The sequence below is a fragment of the Mchenga conophoros genome, linkage group LG18, assembly GCF_057382185.1.
Source record: "Mchenga conophoros isolate Kocher_MC1m ecotype Shallow Benthic linkage group LG18, M_conophoros_male_GT1.1, whole genome shotgun sequence".
Classification (NCBI taxonomy): Eukaryota; Metazoa; Chordata; class Actinopteri; order Cichliformes; family Cichlidae; genus Mchenga; species Mchenga conophoros.
Window position 1 is genome coordinate 19,331,108 of NC_140543.1, and position 12,154 is coordinate 19,343,261.

General features: G+C 40.3%; 1 protein-coding gene across 4 annotated transcripts in view; it reads left to right on the top strand.

Annotated features, from left to right (window-relative positions):
* The window catches only part of LOC146553594 (A-type potassium channel modulatory protein DPP6-like), a 98,174-nt gene that overhangs the window by 75,244 nt on the left and 10,776 nt on the right, over positions 1-12,154 (top strand). For all 4 annotated transcript variants that reach the window (XM_085255852.1, XM_085255853.1, XM_085255850.1 and 1 more), the window contains exons 4-8: positions 863-957; positions 1,067-1,141; positions 1,218-1,270; positions 1,674-1,755; positions 6,390-6,510. In XM_085255852.1, the coding sequence (XP_085111978.1) occupies positions 863-957; positions 1,067-1,141; positions 1,218-1,270; positions 1,674-1,755; positions 6,390-6,510 (426 nt within the window). The remainder of the gene's footprint in view (positions 1-862; positions 958-1,066; positions 1,142-1,217; positions 1,271-1,673; positions 1,756-6,389; positions 6,511-12,154) is intronic.

Sequence of the window (12,154 nt, forward strand, 5' to 3'; positions counted from 1 at the left end):
TTGGATGCATAAATAAATGATGAGTAATGTTGTCATATCAACTTAAACAGTAATGATGTTGAGTTTCAGTCTTTGTGCTTCACCTCTATGTTCCCAAAGTGCTCAAAAAATCATCCAAGAAAAATTTTAAAACATTTGGCAAATTGTAGGTTAAACTGGATACTAAAGTGGAGTGGTGTAGGTGGTCATTACTACATTATTTCTAATTAGTAGTCATACTAAACCCATGCTTTTATTTAAACTGTTATTGTGTTGACAACTTCTGTCTACAGGTAGTCATGTACTACCAGGCTACCTAAATATTACACCTACTGGAGCTGCTTAACCATGGAAACCAATGGCATGAAGCTCCCAGCATGCAGTTTTTGTGCTGATGTTAATGCTGCTTTGCAATAATACCAATTACAGCTGATTGAGAAGTCTCTAGGATGGAAGAAATTTCACAAACGGTGGCCCTTCTATTACAGTACGACACTTGAATTCAGAAAGAGCCATTCTTTCACAGATGTTTGTAAAGGCAGGCTTCATGGCTAGATATTTGATCGTATACACCTGTGGCAAGAGGACTGAAAACACCGGAATACAAAGACTGAGATGACGTGGACCCTCCACAACAGTCCCAGTTTTCCAGTTTTTCCCAAGGGGGCTAGCCCTTTGGAAAATTAACACTGGATTAAAGGTGTGGATTTATACTTTTGCCCCTGTAGTGTATATACTGAGAACTGCCCTTGTGGTGGGACCTGTCGCAGTAATTATTACACAACAGGAAAACCATACTTGCTGCACTTTCGTTGTCTGTATCTGGGAACAGGAACTGTATGAAATATCATCTCACCCTCTGGTGTTTGTTTTTCATTCAAAGACAATGAGCTGCTGTATCGTACAGCGGAAGGGGATGTTGTCCAGCTTAACATTGACACCTTGGAGCAAAGGGTTGTCGTTCCAAACCAGCTGTTTGTGAGTACATTTTCTCCAAGAACAGTAACTTTTACTATCTGCTGCTGCTGCTGTACTGAGTGTGTTCCTGATGTGAGTGTGTCTGTATTTTTGTCTGTATCCCATCCAGGATAGATCCAGAGCTGCCAAGTACCAAGTGTCTCCAGACATGCAACATGTGCTGTTTGCCTTTGAAGTAAAACCGGTGAGAAATCTAGCTGAAATATTTTGTTTTCTCAGACTTTGTCCTTTCCTGACCGCAACTTTGTTTTCTTCCACAGAAATACCAACACTCCTATGAGGCGAAGTACATCATTTACAGTCTCGTGACACAGTAAGTACAAACTTTCTGTCCTCTTCCTCGACAAGTCTTTACTCTGACCATATGTAGCCTGGCACTGACATCAGCGCCATTTACCTGCATACTCTAGAATCTTATGGGAATGCTTTTTAATTCACTTTAGTTTGGGGCGAAGCTTTTTGGCCTGTTTTTTAGCCTTTCATCCATCTATGTCTGCTTAGTTCCCTACTGTTCTGTATTTGTAGCGAGCCAAGCAAAGTCAGCTTGTGCTAAAAAAAGGACATGGTTGATTGATGAAACCTACAGTGAGGGAACAAGGCTGAAAAGCACACGACTTCTTTGTCTGACTGTGCATTTATATTGGCATATAACACGTGTGATGTGCATGCAGTATACAAACCAGCAAGTATGTTCTCATGATGTGTTGTCTTCACAGGGAAACGTGGCCTTTAAATCCCCCTGAGGTGCATGAAGCTTTCCTGCAGTTTGCCGGATGGGGGCCCCAAGGCCAGCAGCTGGTAAGAAGCCTGTACCCTTGGGATTACACTCCCTGAGTTCTAGCTCGCAGGTAGAGATCTGTCAGTATCAGTCTGCCCTCACAGAGGAGGCACAGCAGTGGCTTGTCACAGTGGCACAGCCAAACCTTGTGGTAATAAGGTTTATGCACTCTGTAATGACCACATTTAGATCTCTTAGGTGAACGTCCTTTGCTTTGACCTCCATCAATGTCAGCCAAGAAGATCTTTGCTTTGTGACAGCTCGCGAGCCGGTGAGAGACACAGTGGCAGATGGCATCTTGGTGGCACAACCCTTGGCTTGGGCAGTATGAGGTTGCTGGGAGAGGAGCAGTAGACACACAGCAATGATGTGTGTGCATGTGCCTGTTTTCATTTTAGACCACAGCATGGTGAGGATATGTTGGCTTTCTGGCACATCTTCAAATGTTTGAGGGTGTAGGACTGGAGATAAGCCTCAAGGTTACGGCAATGAGCAAAGGGTTGCATTGCACAAAGGTCAGCAGGCACGTGTTTCCACACGTGTTGGTCTGTGATGTCAGCCACGTTTGGGGGCAGCTCATGTACAAGGATCCCGTTGCTTGGAGACAGTCTGTATGATTATGGAAACAAATTCTTAATCTTCAATTTAGTCTCACTATTTGGAATTTCCATTCAGTTTACTGACAGAAAATTGCTTTTTTCTTTTTTCCTTTTTTTTTTTTTTACAAAAGAAAAACATGTTTTGCTGCTTTTACCTTTTAAAACATGAAGAGTACAGAAATAGTTCCATGATGATGTTCAAACAGAAGTCCTTGGATTCAGCATAGTTAAAAGATGTGTCTCTCCATACACAAAGGGATTTAAAATGAGCTCTACTGAGAAAAAAAAAAGGTATCTGGATTAGTTCCAGCTATTGTGAATCACTAAAACTATTTTTTCAATGAAACACTCAAATATTAAAATAGTTGTCTGTTTTTAATGGACTTCAGTAGAGGTCAAATACTGTTGGTCAATCTGTAACTTTTTTTATAATGAAAACTCTGAGCTGTGACTCAGATCTTAGAAGCAAGAGATTTGTTTAGCTGTTCTATAATTTTTTATGGAAAATCAGCTATTTTAGGAAACCATATCTAACATACACCATACTGCCAAAAGTCTAGCTGCACGCTCACATGAACTTGAGTGTCGTCCCATTCTTAATCCATAGGGTTTAATATGATGTCGGTCCACCCTTTGCAGCTATAACGGCTTCACCGCTTCTGGGAAAGCTTTCCACAAGGTTTAGAGGTGTTTATGGGAATTTTTGACCATTCTTCCAGAAACACAGCAATGAGGTAAGACGCTGATGTTGGAAAAGAAGGCCTGACTTGCAGTTTCTGCTCTAATTCATCTCAAAGATGTTCTGTCAGGTTGAGGTTAGGACTCTGTGCAGGCCAGTCAAGTTCTTCTACATCCATGTCTTTAATGACCTTGCATTGTACACTGGTGTGCAGCCATGTTGGAACAGGAAGGGGCCATCCCCAAACTGTTCCCACAAAACTGGGAGCATACAATTGTCCAAAATGTCTTGGTATACTGAAGCATTAAGAGTTCTTGTCACTGGGACTCACCGAGCTCCATAGCTTTATAAATGCTTGTAGAAGCAGTCTACAAGCAACAGTTCAAATTCATTCCATCCATTTGAAGTGGAAGTGTTTGGAACATCTGGTTTCAAAGATTTCAACGGGTGAGTGAATACTTTTGGCAATATAATGTACATTTACAGTCCTCTAATTCCCCAAAAGGATTTTACATATGTGTATGTATGTATGTAAATATATTTGGTTTGATCTCGTGACCATACAAAATGCACTGAACACACTGTCATATAGACTTGTTTACAACATGTAGAGTCTCCAAAAATAGAATCCATACTTTTGTGCATCATTTTTCTCCAGTGACTTGAAGCACTGCAGGAATAATGCACTTGACATGCGCAATTTTCTGTGACACAGCTGCACTCATCACTTGGAGTTTGTCTTTTTTCAGAAAGCCATCACTGAGGGGGGCATGGTTATCCAGTTTCTTTATGGTTGATGACTGTTGGTTATCATGTTTCAAGGATCCTAGTAGATTCTTAGTGATCTGCCATCCAGGAATGGCAGCAGTAAGCGACTTTATAAAGTTTATAAAGGATCACAAAACACTAAAAAAAAAACCTGGTTCTCGATCGTTAGTGGCACAGTTTCCTCATTAACTTGTGTATCTTTTTATTCTTGGTAATGATTATGCTTACCTGCAACTGCCTATTGTCATTATATATCCTGAAAGAAAAACGTGGAACGTCGCTGAATCTGTCGTGCAATTTACCTGCTTAGCTGAAGCTCATTATGGCTTATTCCTTACTGAGCTTTTCTATTGTTTAAAAACTATTAAAAACAAGTTAGCAAGCAACAGTGCTGCGCTGGGCGACATGTTGTTTTGTCAACACTTGTTTGAGAGACTTCTTAAACAGCTCTGTGCTCTCACAGCTCTTCATTTAGCCTTTTTATGTTATACAAAACTGTATATTTAGATTGTGTTGACACAATCTTGGTTTTGTTGTATGAAAAATGCTAGCCCGTCTTTTACTGAGCTTAAAAGTTTCATCGATCCAGCACCTGATGGTGTTTTGTTTCATTCTCTCACTTACTCCATTTTTCCCTTGTTGACTTTAAATTATTTTTCTGTTTAGATTGTGTTCCTTAAACGAGTTACGGCCCCACGTTTCATCGGCTTTTACTTCAAAGCTTTTCCTTTGTGCTGTAATTGCTCTTATCGTATCATTTGCTTAAATTACAGATACATGGCTGTGAGAAAATATTAACATTTCAAGTGTGTGATGAGAGTTTGCCTTTTGCCGAGGGAAGAAAGCAGGTGAATTTGCATATGGTAATAATGTATCTGATTGTTCCTCTCGCATAGCTGTTACTGTAGCTCTGCGTTTGATTTAATGAACTACCAAGGTTGTGCAGGAAAGGAAAAAAAAATGAGATGAGCTCTCGTCTTTTGTCTCTCTGTGACCCGGAGATGTGTTTTCTTTTTTTTTCCCATAACAGTTTGTGAATATAATGATTTCCCATTAAGTTTATCAGAAGTGGAGCAATTTATCATCAAGTGTTTCATCAGCACAGAAAAATGTGCCGTGTGTGTTTGTGCCTGTGCCTGCGTGCAGCCGAGCATCAGATGTACAGTGAGAGGAGCCAGGAGATGAATCCTGTGACGTTCCCCTCATTAAACCACAAGCAATTACTCCACCATGACGGTGCAATCAGTGAGGCTGGGTCAATGCGCGCACACACACACACACACACTCATACACACACATAGAGCGGGAAAAGAGATTGTATTGACACAAATAAGACGATGGATTTAAGGGAAAATGACCAGTGGAAGTTTTATTTGACAAAATTAGACGTCTCGCAACTTCTCGCTCACCAGCACACATCCCAGCATGCAACTGCAACAACACAAATGAGCAACCATGCTGCTCGCCCTGCTCAGGTAGCTTTGATGTTGCTGCTTTCATCTCTGCCCTTTTGAAATGGCTATCTTTTGGCTTTTTGCACTTTCACTCTTTTCTCTCATCTAATTCCCTTGAACATTAAAAATCACCAAGCAAGTGAGTGTGAATCCAGATATGGATGCCCTACAATTGTAGCTCTGAGAGTCCATTCAGTATTACTTATGACTGTATCAGTTTTGTTCTGAAAGTAAATCTCAACCCTGAAATTTAATGTCTTTTAATCATTTGGTTGGCTGAGGGTTTTTTATTTTATTTTATGTAACTCTTTGAATCCTGTCCCACGGCTGCTTTGTAACACTCGCCAACTGCCAGCTTCCCTCCTTTTTACACTGCCCTGCATTGATCTGTTTTCCTCAGATGTTAATCCCACAATATAAAACTTTGATTTGCTCAATAGCATCCAAAGATCAGAGCTAAAAGGACTTCTGTCTTTCTGTTTTCCTCCATCTTATGAGTGATGTGAGGCTTAAATTTCACTGAAGAGGGTACAGCTGACAGGCTAGTCACACCATCACGACCTGAACTATAGACATCAGACAGTCTTGCGTTCATCTGCTTCATACTGGCACCTGTTGAAGCGGTGAAATCACAGTTTATAGACAGAGGTTTTTAAGTGTCCCACGCTCATCTGACAGCGATGCGTCTAAATTCCTTCAGGCGATGCCTCTGTGGGTGCCAGAGGCTTAAATCAGCAGTATAACCAGCAATTTAGCTCAATCCCGGCCGACCCCCTGCAGACAGCGCGGAGTTCTCAATGAGCAAGGCGGGAGGCGGGGGAGTCATCAGCTGGCATCTACATATGTTTTTAGCAATGTATGTGTGCCTGCAGGGCCGAAGCCGATTCCAGCGCCTTGATTAGCAACAGAAATGGTTTCATGCTGAGCTGAAGAGGAACCCAGTGTGAACTATAATGAGGGAGATTTCTTTTAACACTCGTGCATTAAGCAGGTGTTGACTGAGAGTGTATCAGCTTGGATTAAGATAATGTTGTGTTGTTATTACAAAAAAAAAAACCTCTTACATTTTTGGCTTAAAGATTTCTTTTTTTTTTTATGCAAAAGTACAAGAAATATTAATGATGATGGCTACTCTTTCACCTTTTTTTGTCCAGGTCTTCATATTCGAAAACAACATCTACTACAGAACGACTGTAGAGAGTCGAGCGATCCGCCTGGTGTCCACTGGCAAAGAAGGAGTTGTCTTCAATGGCCTCACTGACTGGCTGTATGAGGGTAAGATGACTTAAAAAAAAAAAAGGTCGTACCAAAATACAACAACGCTTGAAATAATATTGAGTCCTTTATGTTGCAAATGCTGGAATTTTCTTCAGAGTTCAGATCAAAGACGGATTTCTTTCATCTTTAACGAGTGGTTGAAGTTGAACTCAATTATGGATTCTGAGAATGAATTGCAAGGGCTCAGTGCACATCTCATTTCGAAACCAGGCCAGCTAATATGTTATTATAAAGTCTCTGCTTTTCAGGAAGGTTTTCTACAACATTTCAGATGCTGGGTATGGGGATTTTGTCCCAGTGAGCCACAGGGGCTTTAGTGAGGTTGGACTGTGATGTTGACTGCATTTGAATTGATTTTAACAGCCCAGTGTTGTTGCATGGGGTTTAGGTGAGGAATCTGTAGAGGTCTGTCCAGCTTTTTCTCTTTCTCACATTGAGGATTTGTTGCACCAAGAGCATAGACTGAATAGAAAAGATGGACATAGTCACTGTAATGCCGTCCCCTGATTTCTGGATTATTTTTAAAATGTCTGAGAAATTCTGTCTTCAGTGCGATTTGGATTTTTAAAAATCAGACATGGACATATTCTGTTGATAGGGTAGCATAAGGACAGTTTTAACTAATGCAAGTGTTGCCCAGTTAGCTTGTTCAGCAAGGTCCATTAGAGACATAAAATGTGGTCACCCGCTAGCAAATAAGCCTAAAACAAAACCTACTTACTAGAAAAATCATCCGGCTCTGTGTCTGAAAAGAGCCGAATGGTGAACAGAACAAAATACCACCTAGCTGTCACTCACAGTGGCCAAACATGTAATATTACACATGTTTAAGAAAATTAATCACCCTCTGTAAAATTGTCTTGACACGTAAGCACAGCCCATGATTCAATAGCTTGAAGAAAGAGCTTTAGCCCCAATACGTTTCTGTAAATTTATCATTTTCTTGCAATGTTGTGCAATATTAGGTTGTTTCAGTTCGCTGAGGTTTGCTGGTATTAGTTTATGCACAGCTCTCTTACAGCCCTGCCACAGCATTTCAATCAGGCTGAGGTCTCGACTTTGATTCGGCCATTGCAGCACCTTGGGTTTTTTTCTTAATCAGCCCTTTTGTTGCAGATTTACTGCTCGTCCTTGTTGTGTTGCATGACCAAATTCTGGCCAAGCTTCAGCTGTTGGACAGATATCTTCAGATTTGACAACATTTTGCTATACAGAGAGGCTTGTGGTCAACTCAGTGACTGCAAGATGCCCTGTGGCTGCAATTGACAGTTAGTATGAGGTGTTTGTGCTGATATGCTGTGTTTGGTTTTTGCAGTACACGGTGCTGTGCATTATGGCCAGACATCTGCACTTTGGTCTCATCTGTCAAAAGGACATTGTTCCAGAAATCTGGGGGTTTTGCTCAGATGCACTTTTGCAAACCTAAGCTGGTCTGCCATGTTCTTTTTAAAGAGAAGAGGCTTTGACCTTTCCGAAGATAACCATTCGATCTTTATCTATTTGTACTGTCAGAAACTTTAACTTTTAACATGCTAGCTGAGGCCCTTAGAATCTGAGATTTAGCTCTTGGTTTTTTGCAGTTTCTCTGAGCTTGGTATAGCGTGACTTTGGGGTGAATTTGCTGAAAATTCCACTGCTGGGAAGATTGTGGCATTGTGTTGAGAGTTGCTGCTGATCATTTAATCAATTTCATTTGATTAGCAGCATCTAGCTGCTACTTACCCTCATATTTCCCATAGAGGTAGTATGGATGTACTTAATTCAAGTAGCTATAGAGACCATTTAACAGCCTTTAAACATGTTCATTTTTGCTTTAAAGATTGTCATGTTAATAGTCTGCACCCTACTGTACTACTGTAGGGTATGCATGTCTACTACTGTACTAGTAGTACAGTAGTACTACTAGTACTTTCTTCCTGTTGGGAGTTTTTCTGTCATCAAAGTACTTGCTCAAGTCAATCGTATGATTGTCGGTGTTTCCTCCATTTCTTTGTAGTATTGCAGGGTCTTTACTTTACAATATAAAGCACATTGAAGCAACTGTTGTTGTGATTTGGTGCTGTATAAATAAAATTGAAGTGAACTGAATTGTAGCATCTAGATTTCCCCTTAAATCTTCTTTAGTTGTTTTTTGGACTGTTGGATACAGTAGAAATAAGCCATAAATACTTCCACCTCCAGTGTTATCACGTTGAAGTCATAATAACAACATGTGCATTTACTTCCAGTTGTGTTTCTATCCAGCCGGTGAAGGCAAGTTTATTATTCACTTGTTTTTGGGTTTTTTTCTTTACTGAAACCCAAATATCTTTCTTTTTAGCATCTATGTGCTCTGTTGGGTTCACCAGCTAATTCAGTTGCCAGCTGTGTCTTCTGTTTGGTGCTACAGGTAGTGTTGCCCACGGAAGATTTATAGAGCTTTTTTCGCTCCCAACAGCTGCTTGCCACATCTGGGTATGCACTCATTATGTTCACCAGGTAGTCACTAACTTCATCTACCTGCTGTTTGTTGCTGGGTGTTAGTTTGTGAGGTTGTTTTGTGTATTTTCCCAGCCTGCCGCCTGAACAACACAAGAATGAAAGTAAACTTTAGGTCAGCGGCTTCAAGAAACTTTTTAATATGTACTGCATTTCGACGGCTACACTTGAAAACCATTTTAATCCAGTCTTTTGACACCTGCCTCTCCCTACGGCGTGTTGTGTATTTGTGTGCGTGATTCCATTTGAAAGCACGCAGCTGGCTACATCTCAGCGCACCTCCTCCTTTAGTCTTCGCATAGCTTGCGTTTGCGTTCTGGCAATTTTAATTAATTCATGTTTGCAGCGCTGCAATCTCACTCAGCAGATGTTCAAAAGCCAACATATTTGCGATTTAATATGAGACATTTCCCGATTACAGCATATGTGGGACAGACATTGTAATTACATACCTCTTGATTACGGTTTTGTTTACAGATGCATTGTCATGTTTGAGAATAATCTTTTGAAGTTTGAAGGTAATTTTATTTAGACTTCTGCATTGTTATTTCTATTAATTGTGGATTTATTGCGGGGGAGGAGGGGCCGGGATAATAATGCAGGGCAAATATAATTACAAAATGCCAATTATTACGAGAGAAATTCTGTTACAGTGCATGAACTGCTTCAGGGTCGGCTCTAATCGGTTTTTCATTAATGGGATTATTTCTTTGTTGGAGACACAGAACATGACATGAAAGAAGTAATCCATTACCAGAGCCGAAGCAAGATTTGCCTGCTGTGTTTTCCTGCTGTGTTGTAAGGATTTATCTGCGGATAACACACTGTCTCACAAAAACAGAGACGATGCAGCTTATGTATATTTCCCACGCATTTCTTGGAGTGTTCACAGTGCACACTGTGCTCTTCAGGTCAGAAGGATTTGGCAGAAGTTGTATGAATGTGGTTCAAGGTGAGGTTGCCTCATTTCTGGAAGGCTGTACATTCAACTTTAAAATGTTTTTACTGTTTTTTCATTGAATTTACTTATAAGGGCTCAAGGAAATGCTACTCATTTTAAACATCTATTAAGGTGTTTAACTGTATATACATTTTAAATCTCACAGTACTGTGCAAAAGTCTTGAGCCTTCCCTCATTTCTTTATATTTTACTTCCAAGGAGTCAGACTTTTTTGTCATTTATTTAAAAAAAAAATTGGTTTTGAGGGACAAATCTCCAGCTTTTCTCATTTTCATAGTTGCATCTATGAAAATGCCAAAGATAACACAGTTTGACAGCCATAAAGTAGTATTTTTTCCCACCAGCAAGGTGATTCCCAAAGAGCTGTTAGCTGGAAACTTGGGATATCTCAGCATGGTGTGCAACATGTCCTTAAAAAGTGCAGGAACAAAAAAGGAGTATATAAAAAAAAACCCTATAAAACAGATGATCAGTAAAATCAGAAGCCTCATCGGGTCTCAGCGGAAAGACGGCTGTCACGAAGGGGGGATAACATGGAGAAAAGGCTGAGGTATATCAAATCACACAAGAACTGGACAAAATCAATAGCAACAGGTCTTATGGAGCCATTCATGCAAATTTTACATTTTTAGTTCAAATCATGAGGAGAGATTCCCAACAGTTAGTGTCTACAGCCAGCAGACACTCACTGCTGTGGATCTTGTCAAAACTGATTACATGGTAAATGATGGACACAGAAAAATGCCATCAAATTATAGATTCACCAACATAATCTGGGAGGCATGTCAATAGCAACAGCTTAATTTTCCAGCATGACAATGACCCTAAACACACGGCCAGAGCAGTAAAAATATTCCCAGTTCTTTGATTGCATTAAAAAAAAAGCAAAAACAAACACATTTGAACACTATCAGTCATGGATTGGCCTCCTCATGGCCTGGATCTCAACATTATTGAAACAATGTTAATCCCAAAGGGGAATTGTATTGTCATAGCAGCGTGTATACAGTAGACGACAAAGCAGTCATATAAAATTAAGTGTTGAACGAGAGATATAAATGGACAAATATAGAGAGTTTAGGCTGTGCGAAAGAATAATGGTGATCACGCCAAAATGCAAAGAAATGAGGGGCTGTGCATCACGCTGAAGAAAACATGCAATTTCTATGTACGAACTATCATATCAAGTGGAATATTTAATGATTCACATTTTTGCTAAAGCATCACAATTCTCTTTTGATTTTCAGACGTAGTTTTGTGGGCTTAAACAGTTCTCAGACAGGAATAATTATGTGTGGGCCTTTGATGCTGATCAATAGTGGTAGGAATAATTCCACACTTGTCATAAGAGAGCATCAACCAACATGAGCTCTACCTTTGATCAGGAGATTAAAGATAGTGAAGTCATGAGATGCTGGAAAGACTTTCACAATGAATTGTCGAGCTGCAGGTTTGGGGAGGTGGAATAGATGAGCTCTCGTATGAGTACAGCGCGTGGGTTTGTCTTTTCTCATGTCATTAACGTCTGCAGATCTGTGGAATTTGGTCGAAAATGTGGCGTCTCTTTTGTGACTGGAGGGTTGTCCAGCCGCAACCGAAAGAGAGGGAAACATCAGCTGCACAGTCAACCTCTCCACTGATTTCTCACAGAGAATATGTGAGAAATGGATAACTATCCCATCTTTATGTGGAAACAAATTATAGCATCTATGCAGAGCTTCATAACAGAGGTCTTTTTAGTGCTTTGGCCTTCATAAAACAATAGATTCATTGAATTGTGCTTTTTTAGAGTCTCTGCTGGTTTTATTCGGGCGCTGACCTCGAAAAATCAAGCTGCACTGCAACAAATTACCCTCTGCCATAGAGTGAAAATTCAATCAAATTCTGTGTGAATGGCTTCCTTTGCCAGCTGTGACAGCAAAAAAACAAGATTGGCTAGTTGGAAAACAAAATCAAAATGTCCTCATCAAGGCTGGACTGATCAGTCTGTGTTGGAACATGCTTTTCACAGAGTTCTTCTGCCCCCTGCTGGGTTAAATGCCACCCACAGGCAAAAGAAAACTCTTGGACTGAAATACAAGCAGAGCGAGTATGGAGCCCTTTTCTAATAATCATGTTTTTCTTGTTAAGAAAAGATGTTCACCCCACTGCCCGAATAATTGGGTATATTAACCAGTTTCAAGGAGAATACGCCAGTAATAG